The 19,355-nt window shown below is 38.2% G+C and overlaps 1 protein-coding gene across 9 annotated transcripts in view; it reads left to right on the top strand.

The window, feature by feature from the left end:
* MET (MET proto-oncogene, receptor tyrosine kinase) overlaps window positions 1-18,571 on the top strand; it is a 100,128-nt gene extending 81,557 nt beyond the window's left edge. For all 9 annotated transcript variants that reach the window (XM_083800085.1, XM_083800092.1, XM_083800090.1 and 6 more), the window contains 10 exons: window positions 2,690-2,836; window positions 4,820-4,976; window positions 5,784-5,924; window positions 7,823-8,053; window positions 10,454-10,534; window positions 11,192-11,373; window positions 12,923-13,032; window positions 14,849-15,014; window positions 15,905-16,041; window positions 16,189-18,571. In XM_083800085.1, coding sequence (XP_083656211.1) covers window positions 2,690-2,836; window positions 4,820-4,976; window positions 5,784-5,924; window positions 7,823-8,053; window positions 10,454-10,534; window positions 11,192-11,373; window positions 12,923-13,032; window positions 14,849-15,014; window positions 15,905-16,041; window positions 16,189-16,399 — 1,563 coding nt within the window. In that variant the 3' untranslated portion in view covers window positions 16,400-18,571. The remainder of the gene's footprint in view (window positions 1-2,689; window positions 2,837-4,819; window positions 4,977-5,783; window positions 5,925-7,822; window positions 8,054-10,453; window positions 10,535-11,191; window positions 11,374-12,922; window positions 13,033-14,848; window positions 15,015-15,904; window positions 16,042-16,188) is intronic.
* Window positions 18,572-19,355: the final 784 nt, after the last annotated feature.

Raw genomic sequence — 19,355 nt, 5'->3', positions numbered from 1 at the left:
CCTCACCCTCTGAGGGCTGCAGCAGCTCTTCCACTGCTTCCCTCCACCCAGTCCTGGAGCACTAGTGTGAGCAGAGCAGGCACCAGTGGGGAAGGGGCCTTGCCTTTCCCCATGTGTCACTTTTTTTTGTTTTACTTCTGGTAATTGCCTGAGGTGCACGGCCTGCAGAGGCCTGGCATGGTCAGGAGTGGTACTGTAACAGGTTGCCCAGGGAGGTGGTGGAATCACCGTCCCTGGGGGTGTTAAGGAAAGGTTGGACCTGGTGCTTAGGGACATGGTTTAGTGGGTGGTATTGGTGGTAGGGGGATGGTTGGACCAGATGAACTTGGAGGTCTCTTCCAACCTTAATGATTCCATGATTCTATGCACCAAGCCAGCGCTGGAGCTCTGCATGCTTCCTGAAGAGGCCTATGCCTAGGTGACTAACATCTATTTATAAATATAAAACCTTTGACAAGGAAATAAGTAGCACAATTTGTTATGTTACACATCACATCAGAGATCTTGAGATCTGTTCTCTGCCACATCTGTCCTAAAACAATCGGTCAAGATTTAATCCCCTAGTCTATTGCTAAACCAATCCAACACATCCATTGTGAGATAATCTTAAGAAACGCTTCTTGTTCATTTACAGGTCAGTCTGTTTTTCATCTTCTTTCACATGTCACAGAAAATTATGTTTCTGTTAATGTCCAGTCTGAGAGTGCAATGGAAATATTTCTGAGCAAGCTTAAGTGGAAGCTCTACTGCAGTAACTCCTCATTCTTCCCTATTTAATCTGCTCTGTTTAGGAATCCCAAAAATTCTTCTGACACTCATATCAAAATTTCCACACCACAGTTTTCAGTTTTTATACTGCTTCTAGACTTTCATCCAAATTATTCCTCTGTCTCTAAAGTTGTAAGGTAGTTAGCTAGTCTATCAGATTGGTTTGTGACAGCTACACAGAATAATAACTGTATACTTCAGCTTGCAGGTAAGGACATTACTCAGCAAGTAGGAGGTAATATGCATTTTAAAATAGGAAATATTGCTTCCCGGTTCTCACTGGAGTCAATTTCCTCATTTTCTTAAAATCATATGTAAATTCTTTGGTCCTTAGAAGAACAAAACAACTGTTTGAAAGAGTTCTGAAACTTTTTATATAGACAGATATTATACAGAATATTTTTGAAACTATGATATATTAGTGGTAATATAATGGTAATGGTAATAAATAAAAACTACTGCCTTCATTATAACTAGCTAATGACCACCCTAGGAAATGTCAGTATGTTTTTTCCTTTGAGTAAGCAACAGTTTTGGCGGAGAAAATTTTCTGAGATGTAGTGCAGAAGAAAAAGAGAGGCAACTCATCCACACTCTCTAGGACAATAAATTTATCCGGAAGATGGAAGACCCAAATTGAGTTCTTTTGAGATACATGATTCGAAAGAAAGATTTGAACTTGAATGGCTCACAGTCTGCAGTAAGTTTCCAGACTAATAAACACTAAACAGTCGATCAATGCTCCCTGGTCCACTGAATACTCAACACCAAAAAGAATGGCTCCACGAATGGCTTAGATAGACAAAAGTGAGCAAAATGGACTTTTTCTGCCAGCAGTTAAAAAGCACTCACCTGGGGTGTGGCTTTGCTGGTCAAAATAGGACACTAAACTGGCTCTCCTATATTTTTATTACAATTTCTCCAGAGCTCTTTCTGATTTTGTAGCAGACATAAAAAATATATTACAAAATAACATTTATTTTGCCCTTCAGAATGGGTTTCTTGTTTTCATTTCAGTAGACGAAGCCTCACATCAGTGTCAGGCATGATGCCTTTCTCCCTTCTCATGAAAAACTCCCAGTTCAGCCCACATCAACAGACCATATTACTGTTACTCCCCATCCTCCCTTTTCCCCTTTTACTCCTTCGTAATATGCCTGTTCTTTAATCTTATCTAAGCTGAACTGTACACAGGTCAGGGCAGAACTGCAGCTTCCTAAATACCGATGTAGTCCTGAGCACAAAAGATCCTGACCTTGGCCTTTGGACACTACTATGCCACAATACAAGAAGGAATAATATTTCATCCAAGTCTAGGATGTGAAGGCAGGTTTTCTGAGTAGAGAGTGCACTTTTCATGTCATTTTTACCAGGGTTTGTTCTGCTTTCGGTCTATGGAACGTGGTTCTGACAGATTTGTGCATTTTTATGATTACAATTTGCTTGCTCTTTTTTGAAAGCTTCACTCCCTCAACCGTAACTAGTTGCAAAACAAAATATTTGAGATGCCTTTAGTTTGTGGATAATATAATGACAGTCTTGTATAAACAACAGGATCACATAATGCTTTCTTTCTTGTGCAAATTATGCAAAAATCTAAACAGGACCATCAGAAATTATTCCTCAAACATTTGCATTTTTAGAAGTCCTTATGGGCTGTATGAGTGTTAGTGACAGGAGATTTTACCCTTAAACATTATCATCTCCCCCTCTCTGGCCTGTCAGTCAAACTCCCGTTTACATGAATAAACCTGTTATATGCGCATCGACAGGGCAATATAAACTTGTGTTAGTCTGTTTTATTTCACAATCGTTTTTCCATTAAAAACATTTTACAAGGTAATGAAAGGCCTTCTCCTTAACTTTCATGAGGTGGTTATGTAATATTAGATTGATTTTTTCTTTTTTTTTTCTTTCCAAGGGAAATTATATTGATTCAGAAGCTGTTAAAGGAGAGGTGCTAAAAGTTGGAAATAAAAGCTGTGAAAACCTCCTCCTGCAGTCAGAATCAATTCTGTGTACGGTTCCAAGTGATCTCCTGAAATCCAACAGTGAGCTAAATATAGAGGTGAGGCAGCTACACGGCACATGCAATATTCATGTCACTCTTATTATCAATGCCAATGACACTGTTGAACCTACAAACTTCAAATATAGGCCTAAGCCTGTGTTTACAGAGATATCTCTATCCATGTGTGTTTGGGACGGAAATTCAAATAATATTGACTTTTTTAAAATAAATGTTATCATCATTGCTGTTATTACCCATTTGTACAGAGACTTTCTGGAGCCTTAGGCACAAAACAGAACCTAAACTAAGAAGCACAGAAATAGAATGCTAGTTCTTAGTCCAAAGACGAGAGGAACTGTATGGGGAAGAACAGGAAACTGTAATGGAGTAGGTTTACTTTTGAGTTCACAAATCCTTTTTCAGAAAAATATTCTGATACAGTAAATAGGGTCAGATCCTTTCTGAAGGATTTTTTTCTATGTTATATATGTATATATTATAAATATATATAATTTAGTTTCTTTAGTTCTGTAAGATGCAGACACCGAGAAGAAATGTTTGAGTTTCACCATTGCTGTAAATGTGGTCTCACTAGAGTCATTCAGAGTTCTACAGCAGATTTAAACTGTAGGCAGTTTTTACCAACTGATTCATAGAATAAGACACAAATCCTTCAGAATCTATTTTTTTTATATATATATAAAAATGTAAAAGCATGGGGAGGGGGTTACATTTGAACAAATCAAAGTTGCAGAGCATGGACTCTGATTCATTGAAAACAGTGGAAACTTTGGAAGTCAGCTAAGTATGACCAGGATCGAAGTCTATGTAAACTCAATGAAATCCTGGTATTTTACGTGTTACTACAATCTAAGTAAATAATAATCATTAAATTATTTTATTAATAGAGCAACTATTAAGTTTTAACTTATTTTAATATGAATTTGCTTTGAAAAGTACAAATCCAGTTTCTTGGCAACTTTAGAATGAGCTCCCCTTTTGGCAAATCTGTTTCTCTTATTTGTAAATGCCTAGTTTCATACAATATTTGTGCATATTTAACATTCTGCACCTATTTGTATTTTTACATATTCAACTTCATTCAGTCTGTTCTACAATGTGACGGTAGGACATAACCTCTAAGAAACAGATACGTGTGACATATTCCATATGTAGAAAAGGATACAGCATAAAGGGGTTAAATAAGGTTTCTGCTTGTTTACTGGCAAGGAGCCTCAGAAATTGAAGTCTGCCCAGCGAAGAAGAAAATTTGCTCTTTTGACGGGCAAATCCATCATTACAGTACCCAGAGGAATGAATTCCACGGGAGGAAGAGAAAAGATGGCCAAATGCATTCCAACTGACTGAGCTAGTGCCGTGTGATTTAAAACAGTTTTTCCCTGTTAGCTGCTCGGTGTTTGTTCGGTTGTTGATTTTGGGTTGTTTTTTTGTTTTGTTTTGTTTCTTTAAACTGTCAACAAGTTAGAAGCTGGCAAGGGACAGACTCACGTGACCTTGGGAACTAAAATGCAGGCACACTGTCAACAGAAAGAGAGTATGATGTTACAGAGTGTTTATGCCAGAAAGACACATATCAAAGACATTTGGGCGTTTTTCTAACATACATCTCAGCCCATGTATCCACAGACCCATTCACTTCCCTCCATCCCTGCACCATTTGAGTAAAGGTGTGAATTTAGCATCTTGAATTAGCATCTGACAGCAGTGGGATCCTGTTATCCAGGGTGTGTGTGCCATTTGTGTGGTGTAGCACATACATAGCCATGTCCCTCTTGAAAGTATAAAATGAATCATAAAAATGTAGAACTGGTTTCACGTATAATAATATAATTTTTAATAATTTTTATAATATAATAATTTCTTCACTCCCAGTATCTTATCTCAGTAGAGCATCATAAAGTCAAGATTTAATTCTTATGGGATATATCAGCTTTACTTCAGTACTAATAATCTACTTCTTACTTGTCTTTTAATATCATCACACTATCTACTTTTTTTTTCTTTTTTTTTTTTTTTCAGTGGAAGCAAGAAGTTTTGTCAACAGTTATTGGAAAAGTGCTCATCAAGCAAGATCAGAATTTCACAGGACTAATTGCTGGAGTTGTTTCAACATCAGTTTTAATTTTTATCATTTTGGTATTTTTTTTCTGGAGAAGAAAGAACAAACAAATTAAAGGTCCATCATAGTCAATTCCATCAAATAATTCAGTTTTTGTATTTTAGATTTTAAATATACTTCAGTTTATGATCTGCTTAAGTGCCATGCAATACCCTTCTGTAACCTGCCAGCCAAACTTTCACAATCTAGTCCAATGTTCAGTTGCATTTCAGCCCTTGGCAGTTGCCTGAGCTGGGTGAAGGGCCATGCTGTGCCTACAGAAGGATTTACAGAGGGAAATTCTGAGCTATTAGGGAAACTTAGTAACTTCTTTTCCTCTGTCAGCCTTAGAAGAGGGGACAAGTAAAGGACACGCCTGCAACCACATGTATTTCAGCTTCATCCAATGGCCTTGTAGTCCTTCAGGCTGTGCCTAGATTGTGCAAAACAGAGCACTGCAGTATCCTGGTCTCCTGTTCACCCAAATCAGGAACTTGGTCAAACTGTGCCTCCTTTCTGTCCCCTGTGTCTGAGTTTCCTTCCAGTGGGAAATGCTGTGCTATGCAAGTGGGAAGGAGGGAGCTACTATATAACCAGGTCTTGTCCCAATGTGGTATCACAGTCAGGTCACGAAGCCGGCCCCAGAGGCTTTGAAGCTCCTTTGGATCTTTCAGTATGGCCAACAATGGGGCTTTAATACAAGTTACAGCAACTCTTGTATTACTGAAATAGCTGAAGTTCAGGTCCTGCCCATAGTTGCCTCCACAACAACCTGACCCTCTTCCCAGCAGAGTAGAACATCTAAAATTAAATGAATACCTAAATGAACGCTGGCATACAGTAAACATGAGGGTTTTCCAATATTTCTTTCTCCTCCGCCTTCAGATCTAGGAAGTGATCTAGTGCGCTATGATGGCAGAGTTCACACTCCTCATCTGGACAGGCTGGTGAGCGCAAGGAGTGTAAGTCCAACAACAGAAATGGTCTCAAGTGAATCTGTAGATTACAGATCAACTTTTCTAGAAGGTACATCTCTACTGTAAATCTGTACAGATAATGCCATTTTATACATCTTGCTTTTCATCTGTCTTCAGGTTATAGCTATTTTGACTGATATCTTAATTTCAATTTTTGATCTGGTTTGCCTGTGTCTCTGTTGTATAGGGACTAGCATGGTTTACTGTTCATAGGTTTACTATTTGAACTGATTTTCTCTGGTGCTTCCAAAGATTGAGGTGCAAAGGATGCATGAAAATGTCCTATAAGATGTGTGGAACCCATGATTTTGATTACCACTAAACAGTCCTTAACTATTAGGAGTTACCATACTAAGGTATTTGAGATATCACAGATGTGTGTTAGTCTTTGTGTACGCACACTATTGTACTATTCCAGGTAGAAGACGGCTATATGCATCTTAATAGAAATCACTCCAAATCCTTATTCTACCTTTGTAATTCCCAAACATGGAGCTGTCTGAGGGCCAGACCAGTTCCCAGCTTCCTCTATGATTCTGTAATTGCTGCCATCAGCTGGCACAGGAAGCTTCTTGATCGAAAGATTCCTGAAGGAAAGGAAAGCCTGTGCCAGTGTTCAGAAGGGAAAGTGATACAAGAGACAAAACTGTGGAAAGATCTTTGTTGGGGGGTAAATCATCAGTGATCCTGGGGCCACTATTCACTGGCAAAGCACTGCAGATAACACCCCAAAGAAGGAGGTTTGTTCACTGAATATTGCCATAGGAATGTTCATTTCAATTACTGTAAAAGAATAAAATGACAGGAACATTAGAAAACATGGACTCTTACATGTAGCAGCTGTAAAAATTATTTCACAATTATAGCTAATTTTATCATTCCTATTAAATAGATACTTGCTTTTGGTGACATAAACGTGGTTTTGTAAATGGAAGAGTTTTTATTCTTGCTTCTAGGTAGAGCAATACTGAGTCTTTCTCTGCACCTAGTGTGATAACACTATGTAAAAATCTCTCAGGTTTTATACATAAATATATAAAGCATGTCTGTGCAATAAGGTAACTGATAATTTCTGTTGTCAGATTTATTCCCTTTTTTCCTTCTTGACCTTGGGCTAATTCCTGCTCACAGACTCCACTGGAATCATTCCAGACCAAAATTGGTGTAAATTAAACTTGGTTCCTTGATTCTATCACTTAAAATGCCATGAAAAATCATTTAAACAAAAGCAAATTAACATACGTGAACATGATATTGACAAAAATAATTTTCTCAAATAAATACTCCTTTCTTGACTGAAGCATTTTAATTTCTGCTCTTTTAAATCAGCTGGCTCATGTTATTTTCATGAGTAGCACCAACTGTATTATCTTCAGTAGTTACAGGATATGAATCACCTCTAGGCATTTCCCTGGTTGAATATTTACCATTGGATAAATATAGCTAGTCACCAGCAGTTTGGAAACCTTCATGAAAAGTAGAGCTACCTATCAAATTAGAACATGACAGTAATACAAGTTTTCATATTTTTAATTGTTCACTACTTCCTCCTCCCATATTATTGTCATATTTCCATTTTACTCTTGTTACTCCCAATTACTAGAAATGCCATAAACTGCACTTGGCAAGAAGTGACAAGACCTCATTCGATCCCCTCAGAAAAGTGGATTTTTTTCCATTTACTTTCAAATTTCCATTTACTTTATTTTTTTATTTTTTTAAGTAGAGTTGAGACAAGTATAAGTTTCTAGTGACATGGTTTTCCTGGAGTTTGGCAGACTAGCAATTCATATTTTTGTTTTCCCTTTCTGAGCAAAACTTTTGCAAATCTAAGCTACTTCCTAACCAGTAAACTCAAACCCTAGCTCACCAATGAAATAAAGTTCTTCATTTTCTGAGGAGAAGCCTAAAAGTATTATAACAGTTCGTGTTATGTTCATCTTGCAGATCAGTTTCCAAGCATGTCTCAGAATGGATCGTGCAGACCTGCCCAGTATCCTCACTCTGACCTCTCCCCAATTCTGTCCAGTGGGGATTCAGATTTAGCCAGTCCACTTCTTCAAACCAACGTCCACATTGATATCAGTGCGTTAAATCCTGACCTGGTCAAAGAAGTCCAGCATGTGGTTATTGGTGCTGACAGCCTGATTGTGCATTTCAGCGAAGTAATAGGAAGAGGTAGGTACTGTGACTTTTGCCTTGCAGTCTGGTGTTCTTTTTGCACACCCATTCATCATAAAATATTCTGAATAAGGGATCTATATGGAGGTTTTTCAGGCTTTTTACCTCTTACAGAACTGCATCCCATGCACTGAATCAAGGGGAGAACCGAGGAGGTTCTTTGAAGTCAGATGAGGGGTTGTGTGTTTGATGAGTTGGAGAAGACAGCAGAAAAGGGAAGGAGTCTTACATTTAACAAGATTCCTTTGAACTCAAGAGACTTGCTTGAGACAGCTGCCTCACTCTTACCCTCTTCCAGGCCACCAAAAATCTTAGTCTGATCCATGAGGCTGCAGAGCAGGAGTGAGGCTACAGCAGAACATTACACAAGCTGAAGGCAAATGCCTAAATAGCAGGGGATGCTAAGGAGGAAGCACCAGTGAGTCCTAAACTCCTACCCTGAGAGCTGGCAGGATTGCTGTATGACACTGAAATCCCCGCAGTGACTAAATGCATTCAGTGAAAGTCCCCATGGGTCAGGTGAATGCACACACCCATTTGTCCTTCACGAGTTTCCCCCAGCTCTGAAGAGTTCACTGTTTCCTCCTGTTGAAGGCTCTCTCTTCCCCTTCATTCCTCTTTCATCGCGACAGCAGGTCTGTGTAGCGCGTGATTCCCATCCCTTTATTTTTGTCCCTGATAGAGTAAGTCTCCTATTTTTCTGATTTTTTGCAGTCACCCCTATTCCTCTACAACTTCTTAAGTGGGTTCTCTCCCAGTTTCCTAGCCCTAGTCAGTATTTCTGTTAGTGACATTTATTAAAATCCATACTATTGAGTACCCACTAGTAACCCAAGTGGAAACTGGATTTTCAGTACTTCTTCAGATCATGCATAAGAGGTCTCCCATTGAGTATCAGAATCCTGATAAAAAATAGCTATATATGATATTCCTAGTGTCTCTTCTGCAGGAAAATAGCCAGAAATCAGACACACAGTCAGTGTGTTTCCCTTCCATGTATTACACTTCATCATCCCCAAAGTAAGGGTGGGCCTTTTGCTTTTCGTTTTTGTTCAGAGAAGGCCAAGTAATTTCCCATTTTTAAATGCTGAAAAATATCAGGAATGACAACAAATAAATTAAGCCTTTTTTAATTTTCACCTCCATAACTAGAAATGGGCCAAACCCAAAAATATTTCAGACACACCCAATCTAAGCTTTAGGATTTGTGCCCAGGCTCCTAACGATCTTTGTCTGGTGGGATTTGAGTTGCTTTTATAAAACAAACTTTGCATTAATTTTACCCCAAGCCAAAATTAAGGCCAACAAGGCTCTGACCAGGGCTTATGACTGGAACACAGTAGTATTATTCAAATAGTCTTGTGGTCTCTGCAGAACTCGCACTTGACAAAAACTAAAAACTAAAAAAATGAACAAACAACAACGACAAAACTTATTTTACTTTCTAACTGAAAATATTAATATTTTAAAAGTGCCTAGTAAGTACTACACCTGTTAAGGAAAGTCACCATTGAATGTACATAATTTGATCTGGTTGAATTCGTGCATGTGCCTTGAGCTCGAAGTTCTCTGTGTTTTCCAAAAAGGTCAAGCTGACTTCTCCTAGTAGGGCTCCTCAGTCTGCAGACTACCCCATTTTTTTGACAGTAAAGAACAGGTTCAGGAAGGCGTTATGCGTTCCTTCCAGTTTATTTCACTGTTTAGACTGTCAGCAAGAAGGCAATTTGGGCTCATCATTTTTCAGTGATATTTTGCATTAGGCACTAGGCCGTGGCAGAAACCATAGACTACCCCCCAGTGACGTGGCTAATCTGTGATCAGCAGGGCAACTCCAAAACTTTTCATGGTCAACACACCACTTTTAACACCCGACATTTTCTATTTCAAGATCTGAAAAATAATAAGCCCACAGTGCCTCCTTATTCAAATTACCACTGAAGACACATCTAGGCTGTACAATTTGGTGGACCAGTTAGCATGGAATTACAAACCACTGGGAACAAGTGTTGAAGTTGGGCACATCAGCTCCTTCTAACTGCTGCTGCCTTGTACCTTCCAGTGCCCTTTTCCATATATCCACCAGGAGTATGGTGGCAATGGGCTGACGTGGTTTTTGTGTGCATAGTCATTACAAGAATAAGAAACAGTTGTGGCGCCAGTCTTGTCATTATTTATATACTTCATCTAGGTAAAGAAATATCAATTATGCTGCAAAAAGAGTTTTCATTTTATGTAATGACAGTTTTATGTGTTAGTTCTGAAGTGCACATTACAAGTGTGGGGAATTGGACAGAAATGGAGTGTGATTACTTTCTTAAAGGATAATTGCTATCCAGTGGAAAATAAAAGAAAGCTAATTTTACTTATTAAAGCTAATCTTGTTCATTTTTTATACAGGACATTTTGGGTGTGTGTACCATGGGACATTGCTGGATAACGATGGCAGGAAAATTCACTGCGCTGTGAAGTCACTGAATAGTGAGTTAACTGTTTGATAGTGAGATATTACCTCAATTCCAAAGAAAACTGAAGTGAACTAATCAATTACAGTGAAGTGTACTTTCACAAATAAAAATTCTTAGCTGCATCTGAATCAAATTTATCTATGGAGCAACTCCAATGACTTTAGATACCATGAGGTATCTAAAATATATGCTATATAAGATTGTTATATATTTGTTCATCAAATGAAATGACCATGTATTCTTTCTATAAAGAACAGGACAGAGGAAAATAAGGGAAAGACAATGTCATTTTTTATTCTACTGACTACTTAAGATTTGCTTTTGGAAATTAAATTGCTGAGCAGCAGGCAAAACTGCTGGAAAAACAAGAAGAGACTGTAACAAAATTTATTAAAGGCTTTATTCAAGTGTTTTTATTCCATTCATACTAAGAAGAAGAGAAATGTAATTAAAATGAATTTTAAAATAATAATAAAAAAATTAATTAAAAGCAGCGCATTTGGTCACTGTAAGAAAAACTATGCACATAGCCTAGTTGTAATGTGGGAGGTGAGGAGCACATTTGTAGCTTCTCATTATCAGTTTCAATTGTGCAAAGACATGCTGTACAGAAATGAACCGTAGTTCAATAATTTTTTTATTTGTTTCATTTTATTACTGGATTTCTCAGGGATTACAGACCTGGAAGAAGTAGCTCAGTTTCTGAAAGAAGGAATAATCATGAAAGATTTCACTCATCCCAATGTTCTGTCACTCCTGGGAATCTGTTTGCCTAATGAAGGATCCCCCTTAGTCGTCCTCCCATACATGAAACACGGAGATCTTCGAAACTTCATTAGGAACGAGACTCATGTAAGTACGGTGAGGTCAATGAAACAATAATGCAAGTCTAGCCACACCCTGCTCCAACACCACATGTTATAAGCTCTGATAATTACATTACGTATATAGCTTGCTGCTGTTATTACACCTTAACCTTTGGCACTTGCCTAGGCTGGCACCGAGCCCAACCACAGCGCTGCCACTCCTTCCCTTCCCCCTCAAATTCCCTTCTACAATGTTTCCCAGAAATTATCAGCAATAAGTATTTCTCATTTCCCATCCATAAGCCTTTTTATAAACAAATGTGGTTATGAGATTTAAGTCAAGGGGCCCAACCATCTGCTGGTTTAAAGTGGCATATCTCCATTGGCTTCAGTAACAGCTGTGCCAGTTGTCACCATCTGCACTTCCAGCTCCTAGGTAAGGGATCTTCACATCCTGCGAGAGAGTGTCACAGTCCTGTTATCAATATTTTTAATTCTTATCTTAAGAGAGTAAACCAGTAATTGTTATTTTTTTAATTGTTATACAAACTACTTTCTCATCAGAGATTTTCTTAATTTTCATTGAAAGGCTACAGATTTCTCATACGGGCCTCACTTTTTTCTCTCAAGTATGAGACTACAGGTGCACTTTTTACTGTACTATCCACCCATTTCACAATGGTAGGGCAATATAAAATCACTTCTGAGCCAATGGGATTTTGCCATTGATAACAATCAACAATAGCCAGTAATTTATTTTTTTAAAAAAGCATTTTGAAAAATTGTTGGAGGAGTTAAGCTTTGTAAGGTAGGTACCTCTTCCCTTTTGAGCTTATTTCATTCTACAAGCACCAGAGACCTTATCTGTGCATAGTGCCATGGGCCTCCCTGAAATAAATAGAACAATAACCACAGTTGAACAGGATTGTTGCATAGAAGAAAAGGATATAGAACAATGTCAACACAGCAATAATCTGTTGGACCTTACTGTCACATAACAAGTCATGTTGTTGGATTAAGGAATTACAGGTTTATTTTTCTATTTATTCCTATATTTAACATTTTCTGTAAGGTCTCACCAGTGTATTGTAGACCAGCAGAATTACCAGTCTTTCCCTGGTAACTGCTAAGGTCTCGTTCACCTTTTCCATGGCATCATACTGATGATAGCTTGCACTTATTTTGCCCCAGATATTTTGCCTTCTTTTCTGGCCATTTCCAACTGATGAGCTCCAAGGTCACAGGTAGCAACTTCTACTGAGTTACATGCTCTAAGTTCACAAATGTGAATTCTGTTTATCAGCTGTGATGTTGAAGTTTCAGAATATTGTTCAGCTTCCCAGCCCAAGTAATGCTGCTTATGCTGCAAACTCCACTCTTCTGGAGTCTTTCAGTTCTGTTGATTTCTTCAGGTGTTTCCTCACTGGGCATAAGAACCTGACTGAACTTAGGCCAGTTTTACTGTGAGCACCAACTTGTCTTGATCATTCTGGTGACAAGATAGGCAAGTCAAAAACTGAAAGTTACAGCAAAAAAAAAACAGTCTGCAATTTGGTTTCTGCATTCATTATACCATGAATGTTTATACTTTACAGAACCCAACGGTAAAAGATTTAATTGGATTTGGCCTTCAGGTTGCAAAAGGGATGAAATACCTTGCAAGCAAAAAGTTTGTGCACAGAGACTTGGCAGCAAGAAACTGTATGTAAGTATAAACATACATTTCTAGCTACGTTATCACACTCTTTTGTGTAAGACAGTGAGATGAGGTAAATCAAGGTTTCCAGGATTCTCCTTTTTTAGTCAAACTGGAGTTTTTTCATTGTTCCACAATTACACCGGTGTTTGTCTTGCATGCTGATGAGCTACTCAGCTTGCTAAAGGCTCACTTGTTACACATAAGCTTTTTTGAGTGTGGGAAATAAGAAATTTTGAGGTGAAAGTGGAGTCTCTCAAAACCATTGGTTAGAGAATTTAAAAGGCATCTCCTTAGGGAAGTTAAACTGCTGTTGTCTCAACTTGCTGTGCTTCCACCCAACCTCTTCAGAAGCAGCACGTCTCTGCTGCCGCGCCTAGCAGTAGGGAACTTTGTGAGAAAAACAGGAATACAAAGAAACAACAGTGAGACTTCTTGACAGTAATTTTTCATTACATAAGTATGAGTTTGCTTTGTCTCAAATGTGCACACAAATTTACATTAAAAAATAAGAGTATGCAAGGAATCTTACTAGTCTCTGGGTAGCCAGACAGTTCAGTTCACAAAAAGACTGATACAGTAGTTGCAAAGAGTATTATGCTGATTCATCACCTATGTTGTGAACTAATGAGATACAGTACTAAATGATAGAGTTTATTTTTAACATGATAATTTGGAACTCTGACTGCAAAAAGGTTTTTCACTCGCAACATTAGGCTTCTTATGCTTTTTCAAAGTGTGCACACACGCAGTTGAACAGCCTCTGGAAAAGAAAATTTTCTTGCAGCTGCTGGTTTTTGTTTTTTTTCAGTGAGCAAAAAAATAGCAAGCAACATGATTTTCAGGTTTCCTAAGAACAAAGAACAAATGGGGTTACTGAATAAGAGTCCTGTTTCGTCTCATCTAAATCCAAGGAATAGCAACAGGACACTTCCCTCTCACCTGCTGTCTCTTCCTTGGGGGAGAAGGTAACAGCTATCAGGATATCTCATATTGACAACTGAATGGCTGCTTTTATATGGCTCAGTACTTCAGAGACTGGATAGCTGCTACCACATGAGAGGAAGATGTAGGGTTGAGGACCCCCATTCCCCTGAGGACTCATGCAATTCAGCACTCAGAAACGCAGCCCCAGAAGAAAACCAGGATGCAAATACAGTCCCCATGAACTATTGAATCTATTCCACTATCCTAGAAGAGGTGCAGGAAGCAGCTATGTCATAAACTGCCCTCCCAACAACCCATCAGGGTTTCCTCCTTCTCCCTTCAGGAGTTGGCCTCGGTAATCCTTGTGGGTCCCTTCTAACTTGGGATAGTCTGTGATTCTATGATTCATTGGTATTGGTTTTGTTATTATATCAATTATTAGGTGTGGGCAGTCACTGAGATAATGATACGTCCTTCCTTACCCAAACTGAAAGTGAATAGGAAAGGTGATACTTTGATTTGGAAATAAAAATGAGAGTTTTCTAAGCACACAGGGGAAGAAACAGCTGTGGAAGAAATGATGTAGCACTTAATCAGGATATATAGGTTATTAGCAAAGATCTTTTTCTATGGAGCAATTGTTTCAAAAGACCTGTAATTTGAATTGTATTATCAAAACAGTATCAGTAATTTCCCGAGTTCATTCACTGTTGTTAAATGGGTATCAAATATACTTTGCTGCATTTTTTGTTTTAATATAATATTAGTTAATAGTTCCAAGACAACATACTGCCTTCCAAAGTCACGGTATCAAAAATGCAAGTCAGTCTTTATAATCTGCCATCATTGTAAATACTGTCTGCTCAGCTGAGGATAATACTTTTTGTCATTTCTCCAGGTTGGATGAAAAATTCACTGTCAAGGTTGCTGATTTTGGTCTTGCTAGAGATGTCTATGATAAAGAATACTACAGTGTGCACAATAAAACAGGAGCTAAACTGCCAGTGAAATGGATGGCTTTAGAAAGTTTACAAACTCAGAAGTTCACAACAAAGTCAGATGTGGTAATGTAGAAACATATTTGTATCACCTATTAATTTCTCTCATATTGCCTTCTAGCATTTAAAGAATGGACTAACTCCAAACCAGAACTTCTTTTTGAATTTAACTTTAGTTCATGTAACAATAAGCGACTGTTTTTATAACCAGAAAAAGCATTTGTCCCAATCACGAAGCAACAAGATGTTGACCTAATTATCTGTTACTACTCAGGAAAGAATTAGGAGTTTAATCGCACTCCAAGGGAAATTAAGGACATTCCCAGGAGCCAAGTTGGAGCTGAACCTTGTTATAGGAGGGGCTCTGGAAAGCTTGACAAAACAGCAGGTTAACTTTGACACTCTTAGAATGTAATAGGTCTCAAAAAGTCCTTATTTGCTTTATAAATGCTTATTGACTGCCTGCAGCAATCTCAAGTATTACCTGTCCATTTATGAAGAAAAAATTATAATCTGAAGTCATTAGTTGGCTGGATTACTTTGTATTTTAGCCCTCCTTTCAATCCAGATTCAAATTAGCCTGTGAAGCATAGAATTTTCACCACATATACTCTCCTCAGTATGTATTTGCACAGGTTTTGTCAGATCATCAGATCATGTAAATTGGCAGCACTCCACTAACCTCAAAAGAGGTCTGCCAATTTATACCAGCTAAGTAGGCCTATAGGCTTTTCTTTTCTTTTATTTGGTTGAGTTTCTCTGGCTCTAATTTAAGTGGCTCCTCAAGTCCCTACAGCGTTTATTAGCCCACTTAAAAGAAAGCTGAATGCAGTAAAATAACTTCTCAAAGGAAAACCAACGCACTTGAATACGTAAATCTGTCAAACTATGTTCTAAAACTGGAATGTAAAGCTCTCCAAACCTATCATTTATTATTTATTTCTTTGTTTTCTTAGTGGTCCTTTGGGGTGTTGTTATGGGAACTTATGACAAGAGGGGCACCACCTTATCCTGATGTAAATTCTTTCGATATAACTGTTTACTTATTACAAGGAAGAAGGCTGCTACAACCTGAATACTGCCCTGATCCACTGTAAGTAGTTTGCAAAACCTTCTGCAACTGCTGCTGATTCTGATGTTACAGAAACTGACACTGTGGGGGAAAAATAGGGTGTTTTTTGTTTTGGTTTGCTTTTTTACATAATTTCATAATTGAACACTTCTTTTATTTGAATGGCAGGTATGAAGTCATGCTGAAGTGTTGGCATCCAAAACCTGAGATGCGTCCAGCATTTTCTGAACTTGTTTCAAAAATATCAACAATCTTCTCCACTTTTATTGGGGAACACTATGTTCATGTCAATGCTACTTATGTCAACGTGAAGTGCATTGCTCCCTATCCTTCTCTTTTATCATCACAAGACAATACAGACATGGATGTAGACACATGACGGGTATGTCTAAAACAGAGGAAAAACCATTCGTAGTTGTATGAACGAAAAAATGAAACCTTTTGTCCACAAGTTTTTACTGCCCAGTCTTTGTGAGAACACTGTTGCACATGTTTATGTTGTTGCCCAAGTTGCACTAGTACAAGGATGTGATATCATATTGTTTAAGGCTATGGGATTCTGTAAACCATCACAGTAATTTCCAAGTATTTGGACAACTGCATCAATTTACCAAATGGAAACGTTGTTTGCTACCATCCAGAGCTAGTTCTCACTAGTTCTCATTAATGTGAGCTCGGACCCAAGAACAAAGATTCCTCATTAATGCCATGAAGAAGAATGTAGAATACCAATCAATAAGGCTGGAAGGACTATTACTGTTGCATGTACTTTAGGATAATGAGCAGTGCAGAAATGGTTTTCACACAAAAGGCTTAGACAAACAATGATACAAGAGTTTTAAAATATATTTTCCTCCTGCACAGTCCAAACTTTGGATTTTTGCACTATATTAACTAGGTTTCTTAGAAGATAAACAGCCAATAGAGCCAGCTTCATGGTGAATGTCTTCAACAGCAGAAATTAACATCAAATAATTTGTGCACAGTAAAATAAGCATGTCAGCCTTGCCAGTCCTCTTATGTAGTCAGACGGTACATAAAATGAGCAGAAAAGCATCTAGCTTTAAGCATTCCTAGTGTCAACTTCATTCCAACATTCAACCACTTGAGCAACAGCCTATATTGACGGATCACTCACTGAAAAAAATGCAAAGCCTCCAACTCTTTCAGTAAAGAAGTAACTATTCTCAGAGACTAAAAACTTGAATGCATCCATATTAAATGCCAGGCTAATCCCTGAGATGTAGTAATATGGGCTGCATTATTCTAGAGAGGTAGAGGAGACAGGCAGGCTGGCTACTATATGGAGCTGCTGTCTGGTGAGTCACACAGCAAAGGAGCTGAAGGTGTGCCACCTACACTTGGGTGGAGCTGCTGCCAAAGGTGAGTAAAGAGTGGAGGTGTTGCAGCCAGCCCTGACCTAAGAAGACTGTGCCATAGCAGACATGTTGATAATTTTTTCATGCCAGCCCTAAGAAGCTAGAAGACTGATCAAAAGAAGAAAACAGCTTTAGGCCCCCTAACCTCTTCTTGGATCACACAACCAAGTGAATTATGATACCTACTTTTATTTCTCCATTATAACAAGAAAAAGAAAATGAAGAGAGAGAGAGTAAATGAAACTTTCATTCATTAGAGGGGAGTACTATAGCTTTAGGGCAAGCATCACATGTCATTTCTGTTCCTGTGGAATTCTGTGCATACTACTGTATAGCTTGTTTAGTATAGGATAGAACTGGGTTTGTTGGTGTAAACACATAAAGTATTCTATTTTTATATTAAAAAAAAAAAAGTTTATTTTTAATGACATTTACAAGGTTTGGTTAGGCCACAAAATACTGCACTGTGAACATTTCAGAAAATGTATGTCAACGTACATGATTCATAAATTGTAGCAACCTTAAAAATACTGTGTAAATATTAAAAAGGAAGATAACTGACTGCAAACACACTCCACCCTAAGTATAATATCTCTGTTGCTTGAAGCCAACCATTTTAAGATCTTCAAAGAGAGGTAGTGTGGATAAAGAACTGATATAAGGGAGATATGTTGTTCTTGGGAGACAGTGTTATAACTGAAAGATTTATAATGAGGGCAGAGTGTGTAGGCAAACTACGAGCAGATAATCTTGTACTGTGTTTCATCACCACTTTCATTTCAGAAACAAACTTTCATGTCTGCTGAGAGCAATACTAATTGTAGATTGCTCAAGGACAAAAGGCTTTGCTGCAGGCAAAAAAATCATCTCTATGGTTGTTAAAACAGCTAAGGAAGTTTATGACACATAGATTTGGAGAAGATACTCCAGACTTGTACATACATGCTTGAGGAACGCTGCAATGTGAAACAGAGGACATTTTTACTATTTATGAACTTTTGCTTAATAAAGTTAATGTTGTGTCTGGGACACCTGTAAGAATACGTGATTCTGGTTAAGATTTGATGTTAGTAAGTTCATGTATCTGCAGAAGAGCTGAATGGTACTTATGTTCATAGTTGTTGTTACGACCTAATAAACAAGTTATTAAAATGAATTATTGTAATACTTTATACTCTGAGTGCTGTTATTACTGTTAACATTTGACCATTAAGCTTATAAAAGTCTGTACATTTTTTTCTAAGATGGGAATAGCAACCAATGGAACTGTGTGAAAGAGAGCAACAGAGAGGAAAAGCTCAGAAACATAAAAATATGGAGAGTGCTCCAATAAATCAAGCACACGGGTTCATCAGCCCAGTACTATATGCTTCAGAGAAAAGTGCAGAATATACTGTAGCAAACAATTTTGGCAACGTCTCTTTGGTTGGAAAGTCTCTTCCCTATTCACAGGCTGCACCCATGCAGAGCCTTAAAATTCTTCACGCACTTAGTGTTGGGGATGACATTTGAAGCTCTTCATGTAGGCACTGCAAAGAGTAGCTGCTTAGCCCAAGGATGGTTGAATGACAGTGCTCACGTTCAGTGCCCAGGCTCCCTAATCAGTCATGAGTCACAAGAAACTTCAAGCACAAAAGTGCATCTGAACCTATCACGGCTATGAGGATCATGGTCATCCATCACGCATTTCATTTCTACAAGGTGCTTGGTATCTGTGGCACCTGAAGACAGGCGGCTTTCCAGTTTGCAGTGGCCTTAGTTCTTAGCAATCAGATAAGACATATCCCACTGAACTCACAAATTCACTTCTGTAAAGTGAATTTTGAGTCGGTACCCCACAAACACTGCAATGTTCAGTGCCCTGTGCGACTCAAACACAATGACACTAAAGGCTGGTTCCTCCCACGGCCTACCTGAGTGGCATTTTGTACTTAATTCACTCTGAAATATTCTGAT

Source organism: Anser anser (genome assembly GCF_964211835.1).
Source record: "Anser anser genome assembly, chromosome: 1".
Lineage (NCBI taxonomy): Eukaryota > Metazoa > Chordata > Aves > Anseriformes > Anatidae > Anser > Anser anser.
This window is presented reverse-complemented; position numbering and strand designations above follow the sequence as displayed.